The 19,229-nt window shown below is 39.6% G+C and overlaps 1 protein-coding gene across 3 annotated transcripts in view; it reads right to left on the bottom strand.

Annotated features, from left to right (window-relative positions):
* Positions 1–8: 8 nt before the first annotated feature.
* Positions 9–19,229, bottom strand: part of LOC147239699 (zinc finger protein 385C-like) — a 56,439-nt gene continuing 37,218 nt past the window's right edge. For all 3 annotated transcript variants that reach the window (XM_086195784.1, XM_086195785.1, XM_086195786.1), the window contains 7 exons: positions 11,793–11,947; positions 10,108–10,215; positions 5,601–5,772; positions 3,560–3,922; positions 3,279–3,481; positions 2,411–2,509; positions 9–1,629 (listed from right to left, as the gene is read on the bottom strand). In XM_086195784.1, coding sequence (XP_086051910.1) covers positions 1,399–1,629; positions 2,411–2,509; positions 3,279–3,481; positions 3,560–3,922; positions 5,601–5,772; positions 10,108–10,215; positions 11,793–11,947 — 1,331 coding nt within the window. In that variant the 3' untranslated portion in view covers positions 9–1,398. The remainder of the gene's footprint in view (positions 1,630–2,410; positions 2,510–3,278; positions 3,482–3,559; positions 3,923–5,600; positions 5,773–10,107; positions 10,216–11,792; positions 11,948–19,229) is intronic.

The raw sequence follows: 19,229 nt of genomic DNA, 5'->3' as shown, positions 1-19,229 counted from the left end.
CACAAGTGTGTAAAACCGTACAATTTATAAGTTAATATAGAATACATAATATTTTTCAGCACATTAAAATTTAAATTATTGCAATCGATGCACAGTTACACGAGTCATAAATTTTACCAAGTGACACTTCAAAACACATACATACATATTGCTTAGGATGATCCAGCGCAACTTCGGCGGGAATGAGATTTCTAAATTGAAAGAACATAGTCTACAGGTTTAAGACACACAGGTTTAATAACATCAACGACACGACAAATGCTTGTGGATGAACCATTTTGATTCGGGGCAACAGCACACATCAGCCTGCCACTTCATATTGCACAAAAAAATAAATAAAGCATTAAGCTGTGTAAAAACCTATTTATCTTACCAACACCTGAATAATTGGATTTAATGGCTCATTTTAAATATGTTTAAACAGAGATAATAAAACTATCATTATTAGCATTCTGTGTATTTATCCATTTAATGAATATTCTTGGCATTAAATTACTGTGCTAGTTGATTGTCTCCTCATTAGATAGTCCGAGACAGACACGGGGACAAAAAGACATGAAATGAATTAATGTACTTGTTTAAAGAAAGTTCTAATGAAACAGCTTCAACATCAAACTACTGAGCACATTCATGAAATGTTCTCACGCAAATTCATGAAAACACTTTAGGACTTTTTTTTTTTTTTAACCCTCAATTTAATCTTACAGGGAGTAAAGCCTGATGCCACTTTGTAACTCCTCACTTCTTACATATAGAATCTACCACCAGGATTTGCTTCTTGTCTGTAAGACTAAATTGAGGGTTAAAAAAAAATTCTAACGTGAGCAATAACAAATATGTGCACGAAAACATTTCATGAAAGACGCCCAATGCCTTTCACAATAAATGTGTGGAGAAGCAATTTACTCACCAGTTGAAAAGGATCTTTGGAAGGGGCGATTTCACTGGTGGGTTTCACAGTCTGAACTTGCTCAATGTTGATTTTTTTTTTTTATTAAATTTTTTTCATTGGAAACTAAATTTTGGCAACAAACACGTAACATTTAAACAGCCTAGTATACTGTATTTGTCTGTTATCTTCTTATAAATAAAATTAAAAGATACTTGTCTTTATGGCTTCCAGAGGGGTTCGGACCCCAGGAAAAAAGCACTCAGTTTATGGAGCGGGAACAGCTGAGTGATGGTCCTTACTTTTTGAGGGTGGGACTCAGGTCTGTCAGTGCTGAAATCTCAATCCACACCAGCAGATTGTGTATACTGTTCTTATGACCTGAACATGTCAAACCTGACATGCCTATAGGAGTCCTGGTGTCCCTCAGGGGGTCCCCTGTGTCCTGACCGCTCTAAACTCTTTGCCTGGTCCAGCTTTAGTCCTCCGATGCTCTGCTTGGCTCATTGCTAATAAGGAGAGAAGATAATAGGTGTGTGGGTAGCCCTCAAAGGTCCAGGGGCAGGCCTGAACAGTGTGGGGCTTATCAGGGGACCCTGGATGATGGCTGTGGGACCCTGTGGCAACCGTAATGTCAGGGGTCCAGATGCCATAGTGCACAAGGCAGCTGGATTGAGAGGGCTGGACAGGAACCCCGCAGGCAGAGCCTTGGACAGGTGCTTCTGCAAGGCCAGTTTAGTCTGGAACACAAGAGATACTTGAAATATGCATTTAAAAACAATATTCTAGATGGCTTTATTAACGATTTCTCCACAAACGTCAAACTTGGTTAGTGACATCTTTCTATTTGCATAGTTGCTTGCTGTGTGACTCATACAAAGTGCTGAGTGCATGTTCTTGTACTTCTACATGGGTCCTTCCATTAATGCCACACATTGTGAGGTCACTCTTCCCTTTTGAGGCCAAAACCCAGGACCCGGTTATGTAAATTACATCACGTAAGAGCAAAGACTTGGTTAAATGCCAAGATGAAGTTGGATTAAATTAAGGTTAGGAAATTTCTTGTTCCAGTTAGAGTCGTGGAATTATTCTATATGACCTTTCTAATCCTTCTATCGGAATATTTGATATTAATTGTATACATTTTTTTTTTTACAGAAAAGTTCGGTCTTTTTTTTCATAGACCACAAAATTCAGTATTTCATTTTCCAGTCGCTTCTATGTCATGTGACCAAGGGACTCCAAAGCAGTGCCAGATACTGGTAGTAGACATGCTTCTTTTTATTCCATTTTACTGTACTCTGGATTTTATATAAATATTTTAATTAAACTGTCTGCCCACTGCATTTCATAAGTACAAAAAAAAAAACCCTATTTGTTTTCCTCAGGAACTTGAAAGTTACGTCGCCGAGGGACTCCAAATCAGTCCCTATATGAAAGAGCTTCCTCTTTAATGGAAATAGCTTGAAAGGCATGTGACTGGTGTGATTAATCATGACCGTGTGAGTGAGACATTCTTACCACTAATGCAGCACTGGGCTGCAGTTTATTATAGGGTGTGAACTTCGCCTTGACAGGCTTCCCCGCCAAACGTTCTTTGTGTCTCCTGCTGTTCATGTGCTAAAAATAAAAGGAACAGGATAAACAATGAATCAAAGATCTCCAAGACCATTAGTGTCCAAAAATTGACACCTTTTTTTTTTTTTTTAACAGGAGCTACTGTCATCCAGAGATACATAATCAATCAATGCAGCAGCTACAATTTTACATGATTACTCCTGTAGCATATTACTAGGGTGCACTGCTGAGTCGCTCTGGCGTTAGCATGCTATTATGGAAGGATGATTGAGAAGGAACTCAGACACACATGCTATCACTCAGGTAGCTAGGTTAGCTTGCTAACTAGCTTATCTAGCATCCACATTTTACTGTTGGCGGGGTCAACACAGCAGACCAGGACACAATCTCAGTGTGTGAACTGGTTTTAGAGTCCTTCCAGAATTGAAGGACATCAAGAAATTGACTTTCAGATTCATAATGTTTTGTTATATATTTAAGGAGACCAGATAATAAAACATAAAATAATTTGATTTGTCCTGCAGGTCATCAAATGTATACCTTTTTTAAAATGTATTTGCACGTACATATTTCTTTATGGGCCTTTCGCTTAATTTAAAGAAAATTACATTGACACTGAATACTCCTTTCAGCTCAGATACGACTGGAGTTAATTTATGCAAAATTGAGATTTACCCAAACTTTTCAATAGCCACATTTTATTTTACAACAATCAAAATTTGAAATTGTAATTTCAGTATTTATGACTGAATATTTGCTCAAATGCATGTGTCAGTTCTCTTGTGACAGAGTCACAATGCTGTCCACCAACCTGTTTCAGCTGCGTCTCTGAGTTGACAGACACCTGGCACAGTTCGCAGTGAAACGGCTGACTTGTTACACCTACAACCGCTCTGGTCTTTTTGCCTGTTCGCTGCTTAATTCGGCATGTGTGCCTGGTCGATGACATCATCTTGACCCTGCGATGTGACTGGCTACTGTTCTGACCGTCCAGCATCTGTTTGTGCTTAGACCCTGATCCAGAAAATCATGAGGAGAAACACATTAAGAATCATAACAACTGGTAATATATGGAGATACTGTAGTACGTACCACTACAGTGAGCTTCCAACTGAGAGCTGGAATTGACGGTCACTTTACATGTGGGACAGTGGAGGTGTTTTTTGTTGGACTTGGTGTCTTCAGTCTCCACATTCTGCACCTCTTCCTCACCTTCTATGGATGTCACCTGAGGCTCAGATTGTGGCGCTGAACTCAAACCAGGGCTGCAGCCTTTAACAGGTGGATCATCTGGGGTTAAATCTGAAAGCTGAGAGCTAGGAAACGATTCGGGGGAAAGCTGGGGTGAGTGGAGCGAGGAGTCCTCCATGGATGAGGGCTGCGTGGAGGGAGCTGGTGCCAGAGAAACACCCTGGCCATTTTCAAGTTGTACGGGTTGGGAGGAGGTGCTTAGGCCTGAGGAAAGATTAAAATGAAATGGCATGACAATACAATCAATTCAACTACATTGTTGTGATTCTTTCATAAAGAGGTGTGAGCTCTTTTGTTTTTCTGATCAGCATTTTCATCTTTTTTTCCTCATCCTATAATATATACACGTCTTTTCATGCTCTATCATCTTCAATCTTCATCTTTTTTTCTTCTCCTTTCTCCCTGTGTCTGTCATTGCTGGCTCCCTTCGCTGAAGCTCCCTTTACTACATCAATCAGCAACCATGGCAACCGCTGAAAAGTAACAGACATCATTATCTGGATGGAGGGAAATTGATAGGTGCTGGAAGAAAATGGGAGGGGAAGGATCAATAATGGAGAGGAAAGCAAGACTGGCTACAAAAAAAAAAGACAAAAGGCGAACATTGCAGTCATGCAGGATGAAAGGCTGAGTGACAAATGAAAGGAAGCATACGCACCAAGTGTTTATAGCTGCCTTTTTGTTATTAGACACAATAACTAACAGTATAAACTCAAGTAAATGAAAAAGGATCCAGGGCTACACCGACCATTTAAGGACACCGGTCACATTATGTCTCCAATATTTTGTCTGTGAATTTAGAATCTTAAGAAATGAAAGCATATGCAATACAAAGACACACAGTATGGTTTTCACAGCCTGATACAAATATCACAAGCCTGGCCGTGTGCATAATAAGGACACTAAGGGCAGAACCAGGAACACCTCAATTTCTGCATTTAGACACCATCTCCAGAAGAGTAGGATACATTTAAATACAAATTGTTTGGCCTTTAGTTTATGCGGCAACTCAAAGGAAGGCCTGGTCCTCAGATATTTATTCCCTCACAAAGGCATCAATGTTTCCACCAACAAGTGTCCTTGAGATGCCTCATCTTCTTGGAATGCTGCTCTCATTCTTGCCTTGTGCTGGGTACTAAATTATAATATTAGCCTACTTTAAGATTGCTTATCATCAGAAAAGAAACAATTGCTTGATTAATGATTTGAGGTAATAACATTGTGATGACTTTGAAGCATATATTTGTTTTGTATTGGGATATTTTTACATTGGAATAATAAAAAAAAAAAGCCATTTCAAGATGTCAGGTCTTCACAAATTTATGAAGAATATTTAAAAATACTGAGTGGACTAAGTGATGAATGAAGGAAAATGTGAACGAGCCACCATTAGTTTTTTTCTGTTTACGTCAGCCCCTGCTGATGGCTGCAGGCCTTGCGCAGCAATCTGCTCTGACCCTCTTTCCCCTCACCTCTACAATCTTCATACTTACTTGACAAACGAAACATGAATTAATTTTACATCTGGGAAAATGTCCTCGAAAGGCCATTTGAAAGACCGTTTGCAATATTAACAAACAACACCACAAAAAAAGAAGTATATAAAAGGGAAAGTGCCTGTTACATCAAAGCCAAAGATGGAAACAACACTTTTTCGGTGGCATCTCTATTTAGGTTCTTTAAGGCCCCTCATCTTGCAGAACGTCTGTGCTTGATGGGAGTAATTATCCATCTGACAGAGCCAATGATAGCAGGACAGGTAATAGATGGTAATTAGCAAGCAGAGTGGCAGCTACAAGCTTTAGTGCTTAAGTCTCGTTAATTATCGCTAATTACTTTGAGGAGGAGGAGGCCCTTTTAAAAATAAAAAAAAGATTTATACCCGCTATATCTTTTAAATGGGAGTCTGTTGGTTCTGCACTTCCTCCTGTCGTTGCTTTGTCTTTATCTTTTCCCGCTGTGGATGGTCCAGTTTTCTGTCGGTTCCTCTGAGTCTCCAAGGCTTTCAGCTTGCGAGCGTGTTTGTGACCCTTGTAGTGGGCCTCTGCCTGCGTCTGGCCATAATACACACACACACACACACACACACACACACACACACACACACACACACACACGCACACGCAGAGCAAGTGGAGAGTAGTAAAGTCAGTGTATAGTGTAAGAGCAGAATTACTGACGTGATTAAATTTGTGGAGGACAGCATGAAATCAGTTAACTGTAATCTTTCCATCTGTTTCGTCTCTCTGGCTTCACATGCATTAGGTAAAAAATGAGGCTGGTCAGCATTTGACTCGGAGGGAAGAGTAACATTGAAGTTTATCATCACTGCCATGTTGTGAACAAATGAGCATCAGTTGGACTCGGGGCATCTCTTGAACTTCCTCTCAGCTCATGGACTCATCCCTCCACTGATTCACTCGGACACAAACCAGCTCGAGTCCCTTTTGCTAAAATGACCGCTGAGCCCTTCTTTTTTTTTTGTGTGAGGGGAAAACAGAGAAACATTTGTGGAAGTGTGGCATGGAGATTTAGAATGACTCCAGATGTCGAGACTTGCTCGACGAAGGAGGCTCAGTAACCGAATCCAGTAAATTGAAGTGCACAAACAGTGAAACAGAACAACTGAACCAAAACACATCCATCATTTAATCCATACTGATCGTTCAATCTGTGTATTTTATATCCTTTAACAATAAAGTCACACACTTGGCTTAAAATAATATATATATATATATAATTTTATTCTATTTATTCTATATTATCTAATTCTATCTAATATATATATATATATATATATATATATATATATATATATATATATATATACACACATACACACACACACACACACACACACACACACACACACACACACACACATATATAAATTAGATAAAAATACAAAGCTTTCTTTAATCATGTAATTCTGATGGATAAAAATGTCACTGCAATGAGTTTTTGTATTTATTTTGTCATTTACTCCAGAATAAAAAAAAATAACGCAAAAAAAACCCCAAATAGAAATACATAATAATATAAGAGGTGACATGGCTCAGAGGTAGAGTGGCCGTCTAGCAACCGAAGGGTTGCTGGTTCGACCCTCACATTCTCAGTGACCATGTCGAAGTGTCCTTGAGCAAGATACTGAGCCCCTGATTGCTCCTGATGGCCCTGTGATTGGCAACCCGTCCAGTTCGAACCTCGCCTCTCGGCCAGTGTCAGCTGGGATAGACTCCAGCCCCCCTCACAACTCTTAACAAATGGATAATAATAATAATAATATATCCCCTTCTGGTGAAAAGTTCAGATCCTTCAGCATCTTCAGTAACATCAAGTGTACAGAACAAACAGAAATTTTCAAGTATAAGTCTGATGATGAATATTTCTTACAGTCAAGAAATCTCACAAAGGCCAAAACCAGCAATTAACTTATCAAACTAAGAACGTTGTCTATAAAATGATGTAATTCATGTGCCACAAATAAATTTTTGTCCAAAAACTTTACAATGCATGAAGCACATGTTGCAATATTTCATGTTCTGTTTTATCAGGAAAAGAATTCAGTCCTTGTGATGCATGTGACAATATTTACATCTTAATTTGGAATGGATACACACGTTGTTGGTTTTGGTCTTTTCACTGAATTTTTTTCAGTGACTAAGAAACCCATCAACAACATGGGAGCATGTATTGTTTTACAACATTAGTGTTTTTGTATATTAAGACACGTGCACATTCCCGCGCTGAGTACACTAACAAGATTTGAAATATCTGGCTTTACACCAGGCCATATGTGAATTTTTTTATTGTTCAAACTATCTATACAGATTTCCAGGCACACTGTGCAGACCCTGAAAATGTGTATTGTGTGTGTGTGTTTGGGTTAAAAGCTTGCCTGTCACACAAAGAGAAAGGACACCATTGTGGGTCAAGGTGAGTGGTGGGGAAAACAGAGTCAGACAAAGGGTGCACAACCCTTTGGCTACGTTGAATGTCAGTGCAAACTAACCATTCAACGTGATTTTCAACAGAGACAGAGGGAAACATCCGCTCCCATCTGCATACTAGCTGGTATGCCAGTGTAGTATGAGTTTACTATGTTCCACCATAGTAACTTAAAGCAATACTTCACCCAAAAAGTGTATTTTGCCTTTCAAGAACTCACAAAGAGGTGTGTTGAGCTCAGCTGTGTCACATCTTAGCGACTCCAGGATGCAGGAAGAGCCAGCCACGTATATTTAGCTTTTAAACTATGGGTTCCGCATTGACACCAACTACAAACAGTAACATCGTCCAAAAATTGAACTCTCAATTGCATCATCTGATATATTCCATGTCTTCTTTATCTAGCCGTAAGCTCAGTAACCCCTAAACATTTTAATTTGAGCTAAAAAGAAAGAAAAAAAAGCAGCTAACTATAAATCTGTGATATCACTCAGTCACAGCAGTGCTGAGACACATATTTGTGGGTACTTTAAAGTAAAATACACTCTTTAGGTCAAGTATTGCTTTAAAGAAAAATTCACGTGGAGAAAAAAATATGTCCCAGAAGAGCAAAACGAAAACTCCTCAGTTACCAGAGGGCGTCAGGACTTTTGTTGACTTAGATTCAAGCAGCTTTACACGCATTTGCAAAACACAGATGCTCAAACTCCTCATCAGACAACGTGAACAACCTTTGACCTCCACAAAACAAAATCCAATATTTTTAATGTGATCCCTCAGGCTTGAATCCTTCATGCTTTTCTTTTTCAGTGAATGTAGCAGTTTTAAAGGAATATATATGATTTTTCCTCGTCTGTTTCTTTTAGATACACACTGGTCATGTAGTATATGTAGGGTTTCATTTTCAGACTCATCCATCATCATAGTGGACAACCCAGTGCACAAAAGCACTGCTCAGCCAAAGTGAACATGATTGTGCAGTAATGAATGATTGTTTGATTTTTAATCGATTCATTTACATATACATGGACAAATAGCAACAACAATAATTTGCTTGATTCTGCATTTGAGTCGTGACGATTAGTCACGCACTGAAAGCAAATTTATTTAATTCTGATTTCGGCAGATTCATATTTTCTTTCTTTCAAAAAATGGTATCAGAAAATAAATACTTTCATTACGTTTCTTTAATGGGAAAGGTTGTGGGTTCTCTCACTCAAAATTATGTGGTAATTACTGATTAGGCACCAAAACATCAAGAGAGAAAGAGGTTGAATTAAAGTGATCATTGCCTCTGATCCTACACACTTTTGTCAAGTTTGTGCAGGCGACACTCGAACTGCAACCGAAGCTGAGCGTCTCATAGTGAGCCAGGTAGAGGGAACATCCTGCTGCACCTAACAAGTCAAAGCGAGGGTCTGATCTGAAGGTTGAACCTTGGATGGGAAACTGAAAAATTCTTGTCCAATATGGTAAAACAGGATGGATGGATGCAAAAATAAAACCAACCGTACTACACAGGCAGTTTGGAACACAGACTTGAAAGATTCTTGAACTATTCCTTTAACGATTGATTTTGAGTGGTTAAGAATTCCAGTCAGTTGGTGCTGCCCCCTGTGGGGACCTGATACCTGCCTGCAACCTGGCATCCACTTCCTGGGTCAACCAGCCCTCATCTCAGCTGCAGGTAGCACAGAGGAGGAGGAGAGAGCCCGTTAGCTCGCAAACACACCGATTAGTGAGAAGTAAAGAGTAGTGAGAGAGCGAGAAAGAGACGTGTGAGGAAGTACAATTGGCTGGTGCAATTGTGTTCCATCTTCCTTTAAATATCACAATTCACACAAAGAAGATTCATTGTTATTCCTCCAGGTTTGTCCTTACAATATAAATGCAAATATGTATAAACGAACTCCATAGGAAGCCAAATGAATTTGAATAGGAAGTGTGTGATAAGGAGAAAGCAACGGAACTGGCAGGCCTGTTTCCTTTCAGAACCGCTGGTGGAGTAGAAAAATGGAAGCAGTATATCAGACAGATTGAAAAAAAAAGAGTGCGCTTAAGGATTTTTTTTTGGGACAATAGTGTGCAAAAAATATGACATGTATTCAACATATGAGAATTGCAGAAGGAATAAAACAAGAACTTACTTTAGATACATCTGTTTTAAGGAAACAAAATGAGACAATGTTGATTTCTTTCAAGTTATTGTGTTAAAAAGGCACCAAAATGGTCAATGTGATTTAGCTACATTCTGCTGAAAAAAAAAAAGAGCGAAAGGGGGTCAAAAGTAGTTTTCCAACTTCCTGCTATAAATGAACACCTTTTTTCCCCCTATAAACATTCTTTTCCTCTCCAGTTTCCTCTATTTGAACTGCATATTGCACACAAAAGACACTGCTGCAGATTACCTTTGACATTAGTTAAGTGAATGGCTGACTTACAGTGGAGTTGAAGCGTAGGTGACAAATATTACAGGAGATAATGGGTTTTTTCTTGGGTGGAGCAACGCCGAAGGTGTGGTTAATCACTGCCTTCTGCACTGGGTCCATCTGTAGTAACACAAAGAGAATACATCTGTTAATAAATGATTCACTGTGATGATCTCAGAAGAACAAGATGATCACAAGTGGGACACAAGAGTTTGGCACAAAAGCATCCAGTATTTTCCTCCAAATGTGACGATCACATGCTACATCAGGAACATCTTCATCTGCCAGAGTGCAGGTACGGTGCTCCTCAGGCCTATGATGATTAATTCAAGCAGCTTTTATTCGCATCAGCCGGAGTTTTTTTTTTTTTTTGCTGCCTTTATAACAAATATTACAACTGAATATTAATGCACTACGGAGAGAACGTCATGTTTCGCTTACCACGTAGCCGATAATAAAGCTTCAGGTGGAGCCAGGCTTACATCTTTGAGATAAATATACAACACAAGGTCTTTTTCCCAACCCTGGCTGACAAGCACAGATGCATCTAAAGTCAGTAAAAATCACTTTATTCTCTTTCAAAGAGGCAGCGAATCAATAAAATGCACAAATGTCTGTTTCAGATTACTGCAAGTCATTTCAAGAGGGTGAACTGACATCTATGCTTCTGATTTTATTAAATGCCCCAGAGTGGGCCGTTTCATTGTTATTGGTGGGATCGACAGACTCTGTCAGTCAATGTGTTGCCCTATAATATAAACTGGGAAAAAAATATTTAAAAAAAAATGATAATAAGGTCACTGCTGAGTAGCCAGTGAAAAGCACATTGCAACAGTGCACTTAAAAGTAAAGAATGTTGGACAGGACTTAATAAATGAGCTGTAATGTTATGGTCTATTTATGAAAATTACAAGTGTGTTTCTGTGTTTGTGTGTGTGTGTGTGTGTGTGTGTGTGTGTGTGTGTGTGTGTGTGTGTGTGTGTGCGCGCGCACTAACAAGGACTATAAATCCTGCAGTTCAGGATCAGGTAAACATTAACATTACTTCAATCATAGAGTGACAGTTGAGCATAACACTTTTTTTAATCCTTTCTTTTTCTTTTGATGGTTTAATCCCAGCAGTGCTGACATGTTGTAGGAATCATATTTTTAGCTATAGGTGTCAGTCAGGGTTCTTCTCTCAGCCTTCCACATTCCAGATACATTTGGCGTTCCCTCTTTTAGGATTATTGCTAAATGTAGAAAATGAAACCCAGGTGTTTCATCACTGAGAGACAAGGTGTGTGTGTGTTAATAATAATAATAATATAACAATAATAATAATAATAATACCAGAATTACAGGGACTATAAATCCTGCAGTCCAGAAACAGGTACAATGTTAACATTACTTTCAACTGTACTGAAAGTTTTTTCTGGTGTTTTTCATCAGTATTTATGAGCCTCATTTGCACCTGAGTCAAGGACATAAAAGTGTAGTGCCTGGCCACCTGCCAATACACAGCCCTGATGCAGTATTCCTTTTGTGCCTTTAGATTTATTGAATAATAAAAGAACATAATATAAAGTGTATCTGACACTGTAATATTTACCTTTTAAATGCACACATGTATTAGCCTCGTCAACATTATTCTTCCCACTCCCCCTCGAGTTTCTGGAAAAGATTGTTCATCCCCCGTTCGCAATATTGAATCTTACCCTGCTGAAATTTGGGAAAAGGCTGAGCGGCGAGGAGCTGTTGATCCTGAGCGGCAAGAAGTGTTCCAGCTGGGCACGAGACTGCGGCTGGAGGGGTCGACCTGACAAAGGCAGGGAGCCCAGCAGGGGGTGGACCTGGTTCTGGGATAGTGCACCTACAACAGGGATGATCACATATGAATGAACACATCAGCGTAACATTTTAAATGTTTCATTGTTGTAACTGCATGTTTGAGATCACAAAAGCTACACACACGGATATACGTGAACAATTTACCGTGTAAAGGTTTTTAAGGGCTTCAGAAGTAGCAGAGGATTAATGATGAGAGACTGCGTGACCTTCTCTTGTGTTATTACTCTGTAGGGTACCTGGACAGATTTTTCAGGCCTTTATTTCTGTTAGCTTGCAAATTAGTTAGTTAACATAAAGATACGTTGGAATTATGGAAATGGAGTGCCTGAAGTAACTGCTTGTATATTTTAGACGCATGCTTTGACCTTCTGTGTCAACTTATATATCAAATGTTTTTGTCTCCTTCCTTACAATACGTTCCCCCTGAAGCTTTGTTCTTGATGAATCTTATGGAAAATTCACTTCCACGTTTTTGCTCTCATTTCATCAGACTTAACTTCAGTTGGCGGAAATGCCTTCAGACAGCAAGCATTGACCTTTGTCTACACTCAAACACTGAAGCACTTGTATTAAAATGCACAGCGGGTTATGTAAGCATGCTGATTACAGACTGTAATGCCTGTATGCTGAAAAGTCCTGAGGGTTGCAAAGTGGAAAAAGGTTAAAATGAAAATTATAACATAAAAGCAATGCAGCTGTATTGTCTTTTTTATGCATGTAAAGTGACTCAATAAAAAAAACCCTCAAATTTCACCGCAATCAGCTGTTTTTTTTTTTCTTATACAATATAATCTCATGTTGTTTCAGTAAAAATTTCAACTTTAAAGACTTTGAATAGAAAAAAAATTTAGCGGTTTGTGAAAGTGGGGGTGTTGGCAACAGTGGGATGGCAACTGTCAAGATACAAACCAGGAGACAAACGGAAGGGGGACAGAGAGAGATGCGTCACAAAGATATGTGATTAAAACTAATTGTTCACATTCGATTTTCTGGAATGCATTGTATGGGAATTTATTCAGCTATGGCTAAAATGTCAGCTTGGGCTGGAGGATGAACTAAAAAGATTTCGGTTGTCAAATGTCAAATGTCATCTCACATAAACATCACATTTCCGACAGTAACACCTCCGGGGAGTTTCTTTAAGATGTGCCACAAACGTCCACTGGGACTTAAGGTTGAACTGAAAATATTTGGAGGTCAAAGTCAGCATGGTTACTTCTCATTGCAAAATCACACATCTGCGATGCTGTATTTCGGTTCAGTTTAAATTAGTTTTTGAACATAACAAACTTGAAGAAACTATTGCAGCATATAACACCGGAATATTGATTGTGACAAAGTGTCTCATCCCTCACGAGGACTAAGAAATACTGTTTCAAGTGGGGTCCAGCCAGGCAAGGCATGACAACAGGACACAACACAACAGGACGTCACAGCTTCATTTTATGTTGGTTTATTTGTTGACTCATTCAGCCCCGTTTCTTCACACACACTCCTCGGTGTTACGCGCTATTTAGACCTTGAAATGAGAGATGATTAGATCTGATTATTACCGTTTATTTCTTCCTGCATGCGTAATGTGCAGTAAGACACACACACACGAAACATTTTCAGTGATTTGAATTAGTTTTTAATGAATTCAATTTTACTCAAATGTTCCACCAGGACTCTTCATGCACCACTGACGCTAATAATGTGCACTGAATTGTGTTACAGCGGAGAAGTGAGAGGAGAGAAAGAGGGTCAGAGAGAGACAACCACAGACGAATGACAGTTTTTTTTTTCCCTCCACCAGGCTGATGTGCTTATCTGCCTGTCAGTATGACTTTTGGGGACATCGATTCCCTCTCCTACACACATCTGAAATTGATCTCATTAATCTCCTACGCATATGTTCACAAAACACAGCAGGGCGAGACATTTAATTAACTGCATTTTGCACTGAACAAACTAGAAACTGACATGTGTGGGCATTTGTACAACGCCGGGCGACGAGAGGAATACGCTTTTGATGAGCCATTTTTAAATTACTCGTTTTGTTTGCATTTGACGGGATGGACTTTAGCCATAGTCATATTTGTTTTTATCCAGTCACGCGGGGAAAGTGTTACCCTTGATTAGTTTTTATAAATAGTAACCCACCATCGTAGGACTTCAAACTTCAATTCATGCATATGAACTCAAACTGTGCCCATAACCTAAAATAAAGAGACTGAGTAAAAGGATATACTCTATCATCTAAGATAGAAAAGAACCTGGCATTTGAGTTTTGGGTTAATGGATATTCCAGGTGCACCTTGAGGTAGGCCGGCTCAGATGACTTGTCTCCCCACACCGTCTCTACCTGGCCTCTATCTGCAGCTCTTGTTTTGACCCTTGGCCTGCTGGAATTGTGAATGATCTGTGGCACTCCTCCTGCTGTGAATGACTAAGTTTCTCCCACTAAAAGCAATATAATCTTGATTAGTATTCATTTTCTGTGTTTTGTGGGTACTAGGACAATAGTGGCTGTACTGTGGGCTGCTAGTCCCCCAGCTTGCCTTCTGGGGCACTTAATGCAGTTTTGTATCCTATGGTGGCTCCAAACTGCCTCAAAGATCTGCCTCTGACAGGAAGAACTGTGATTTAGATAAATGGAGTCCTGTATGTAGACACAGGAAAGATTAAGTGATTTTTGTCAATAATACAAGCATAACTGAAAAATGAAATTGTTACACTGTTTGGAAACAAATCTAATTGCCTGATGTATTCAAAGAACCTGTGTGTTGTCCTGTCATTTCCTGGCGTGCAATTTCACATCATCGGTATGTAGTATTTTAAAATTCATAAACGTTAACGTTGACACACAGGGAAATGAAACAACTTTCCTCCACGCACCAGCCCCCCCATGGCCCTTTATGAATAAGGGTGTAGAAAATGGATGGATGGAAGAGAAGTACATCACAACTTCCTGTGTACATTTAGGCTACTGTTTAACAGTGGAGAAGAGGAATCGGCACGGAGCAGAATCCCTTTTCTGGTATCAGAATCAGAACTCAAGAGAACTAAAATATTCGGTCTGAACTCAATCCTCTCTCAACCCGTCCAGTGGATGAGACATATTACATAGCTTTAACATGGTTCGTCATTATTTTTATAAAAGTGGTGGAATGACCAACAGACCTTTAAATATGGACTTCATAGCAATGTTTATAATACCACCGCAACGTGCAAATGTGTAATGTGACACATTAAAATGAGCCAGTTCCTGCTCAATAATCTGCACAACCCCCCCCTTTTTTTGTGCAGATAGCTTCTTCAAGCAGTACAGGTCACAGCAGCCAGCTTTTACCTATTGAAAAGGGATAAAAGATTATGGGGAAATTACAGCACCTGGGGGGGGGGGGAGGGGATGGGATGGGAGAAAAGCTTAATCTCTATTATTTCCAAGATTAGTCTCTGGGTGACTCAACATCACAGCAATCACAGAGGGAGAGAAATGGCATCTTTTCGTGTGGCGTGCGGGGGGAGGGGGGCCTCCCATAGTGGGGAATCAGAGAAAAAGGCTGCTTTGGTTCTTTTCATGGCAAATGCATTTCCTGGGATCACTGGTTTGAGCAGCCTGAACCAACCAGGCGGTGTGGAGGCGCAGCTTTCATTCTCAACAGCTATCAAAATCTCCCAATGAGTCTCCTCTGTGGCATTAACACAATTAAAGGCTTTCTGAATTTTACTGCGTTTAACATGACAAACATGCTACTATTAGAGCAAAACACAAGAATATGGAAAAACACACACACACACACACAATATACAGGCAGCGTCTGCACTATATCCTACACATTAACATACAAAAAAATCTAAAACAAAATCTGCCTGCAGCCCTCCTCCATTTGGCCTGTCCAGACTATTATCAGATGGGTTACATTGTAGATTTGTCAGTTAAACACTCATTCTATGAACTCTTCCAGCATAAAAACAACATCTGTTTCAAGATTAATAATTCTGGTAATGAAAAATTAACCCTTCTTATGTTATGCAATTCCCCATAGGTTTGACCTTGCGTGTTTACATTGTCTGGCTCTGCTTCTGCCACAGGAAAAATTAAATGTATGTGTTCAGGGATGCATGACACTGTGTGTGTGTGTGGGGGGGGGGGGGGGGGGCAATATGAAGTTATGAAGGTTGTTTGGTAGTATCGGCAAGAACCTCAATCTAATTTCACTGCTGGTAAGCGTCCGGTGCTTGTGCACTACTCATAATGCCATTCAGTGCTTCCATGAGAGATAGAGAACTTGGCATTTATGATGAGGTGTGGAGGATGAATTAGCATCCATTAAAACTGGCACTGAAGGCTCTGCTAAGCTGTTTCCACTGGAAACAAAAAGGTGAAGAGGGAACGCCTAATTTCCATGATGGCTTAAAATGCCTCGGACTGTGTAGCTTTTAAATAAATTATCTTTATTGTAACAAAGCACATTTAGGCCACGACTGGCAGCCAACAGGCACATTTTTCCGCTGGTTGTTGCTCTCCGTTTAAAGTCATACAGCCGCAGCTGGCAGAATCAACTGCTTCATGAGAATTTCTACCTGCGGGGTACCATCCAGCCCAGATCAGGCTCCCTGCGGTAATCTGTCCTAGTTTCAACCAGAGCGCTGTGGACCCATTTTCACCCCAGGGTCTGTAAACTGCTATTGAATTTGTTCAAGGTGAAATCCAGGATTGAGTCCTCTGGCCAAAGAAGAAAAAAAAAGAAAAGCAACAGTGGTTACAGAGCAAAGGACACAACAAGCTAGGAGAGATTGTATTATATAGCAAAACCACTTGACCATCCAAATCAGTCAGGATTCTAAAGTTTGCAGGCACAAGAGAGCAGATCAGCACTAAGGATGCTTTGAATATGCTAGCAACACAACAAAGTTAATTGACAAGAGCTGTAATGGAGGCTACAAGAAGAGTTTCCACAATATCTGGCACTGTAATATTAATACTGGCTCCAAATAATGTGAACTAACATCCCTGTCAAGTAAATGAATGTTTTTGTATTCAAATTGCTCATACTATCATCTTCCCTTCGTCTCCTTTGAAAGCAGAAAAAACACATAAATCTACTTTATCTATTCTGTATGTACGTGCTTTTAAAATATTTGAATTCTTGTTTGTAGTGTAGCTATGAGGGATAAACAGTAAAGCCGATCTCCATGGAAATGTCATGAATTTGCTGATCAGATAGAGCTCTGGTTTTCTTTTCCTTTAACAGAGCGTCTGATCTTTGATTGCACTGAGCACGTTTGTATCAAGAACACTTACAATAAACTGCCACCATCTGCTGGAATTGAGATAAGCCAAGTCCAATCAAGCCCGCTGAACGGCAGCCGGCAGATGTGTGCAGCACACATTTATTGATATTTAAAGTCTGTCTGAAGCTTTATCCGCCCCATGAACTTAGTAATTAGCAGCTCTTCGGCTTGCTGCTCCTCTCCGGGCTGCAGTGAAGCCGGCCGTCTGCCTGACAGAATGAGTTTGCAGGATCGTGCTTTAGCGGCCTCTAATGAGAATCACCGGAGCTCAACGTACTGGTTCATCTCCAAAGATGTTTATCAGAACTACACATCAGCAAATTCATTACCAAGATCGTTCAATCCAGCGCACCCTCTCATTAATACTGTTTGTTAATGAAAAGCAAAGTTTGCCAACCTTGTAATTGTAAAGAAATTGGATCCTGCTAATGTATCATGTTGGTTAAAACACCAAGTGAACAGAAGGGGCCAAAGGCTGCATGAGTACAGGAATCTTTATTAATCTCACTCTTGCAGAAAATTTAACAGCACTCACAAATTGATGCAGTAATGGAGATTACTCAAAATTTACAGTCAACTTTGTGAGCACTGTCATGTTCCAGAGAACCGGTTTTGCATTTTTCTGTTTGACTTTCAAGGCACAACGGCAGATTTTGGTGTATAATATTTTCAATCATGTCAGCATACCCTATATATTGGGGGGGGGGGGGGGGGGGGGTTACTGTCAAAGTGTGTAGATTGGGTGTGAATGTGTCCCTACAAAGTGAAGGATCATTTATGACATCGCTCAATCATTTGTCACAACTTGTGAGACAGATGTACAATTGGCACAATTGGATATAACTTCTGCAAAGACAGCTTGATGCATGTCAGAAGTTATAAATAGTCCAGCCTGTGAGAATTTCAGAGATAGTTTCTACTTTTTATTGCACCTCTCCTCTGAATTTACAAAAGAATGAAATTTTCAGGAGCAGCGCTAGAGGTTAACATCTCCTGTTTGAAGGACAGGAAAGATGAATCAGTGCCAGCTTCCTCAAGAGTCTTTCCCCCAGTGGTGATGACACAAAAGAAAAAAAGACTGCTCCCAATGAAGCAAAATGTCATTTTGACTGGGAGAGCATTTAAAATTACTGGAGGACACTAGATTTTGTTACGCAAGTGCAAATGAAAGCCAAACTTGAAATGTACTGCACAATATGAAATATACCCGGTCAATTAAATGACATTCTGCCAATTACATTTTGTTTTCAGGCCTCTGTGGCTAATAATTTCATGGAAGTTTGTCACTACAACCTGAGCCAGATCCATTAAATGGTTGCGATGTAGATTTTTAGTCTACTGCTGTTTGGATATTCTTGGCAAAAGAGGAATTGTAATTAAAATTCAATGACTTTAATGTAAAAAGGTCTCTTGAATAATTGCTCCTGATGAGCCAGTTGGTGCCTGTGTATTAATTGTGTGTGAATGGGTGAATGAGGCAACCATTAACCTATCTACATGCACCATATTTACATATCCAGTTGTCATTTATTTGCAGTCCCGGTATTAAGCGTCTTCCAGCGTATCTGCTTGGTCAAAGTACAAATCGTTAGGTTTGGACAATCAATGACAGACACCAGGGATTTTCGGCAAAAAATGGGATTGCTTATCCAAAGTCATTCAAGCCTTTTGAGTCTTAATTTCAATTCTTAATACGGATCCAAATAATGAAGTTTTTTCTAAACAATGTTTTTTTTTTATTATACTTTAAAGTAAAACTTTAAGGAAATACAAAAAAATGCTGCCATCGTTCATGCAAGGTGTTGCACTTGCCTGTTTAATGTAGTATAAAAAGGTGGGACATCATCCACCATGGCAATATTGTGTGTATTCATCAGGATGTGTGGAAACTCAAGTCCTCCCCCTGGGTAATCACTGATGTTAAAGGTCAGCAGGGTTCGGCACTTGTGGTTCAGCTCATGGTTTGAATAGAAGTAAGCTCATAGAAAAAAGATTGTGCATCAATGCTGCATCTTAAGTGCCAA

Source organism: Aulostomus chinensis, chromosome 23, assembly GCF_037954235.1.
Source record: "Aulostomus chinensis isolate RoL2024-O1b breed Wild chromosome 23, RoL_Achi_v1.0, whole genome shotgun sequence".
Lineage (NCBI taxonomy): Eukaryota > Metazoa > Chordata > Actinopteri > Syngnathiformes > Aulostomidae > Aulostomus > Aulostomus chinensis.
Note: the sequence above shows the minus strand (reverse complement) of the source record. Positions and strands in the feature narration are given on the sequence as shown.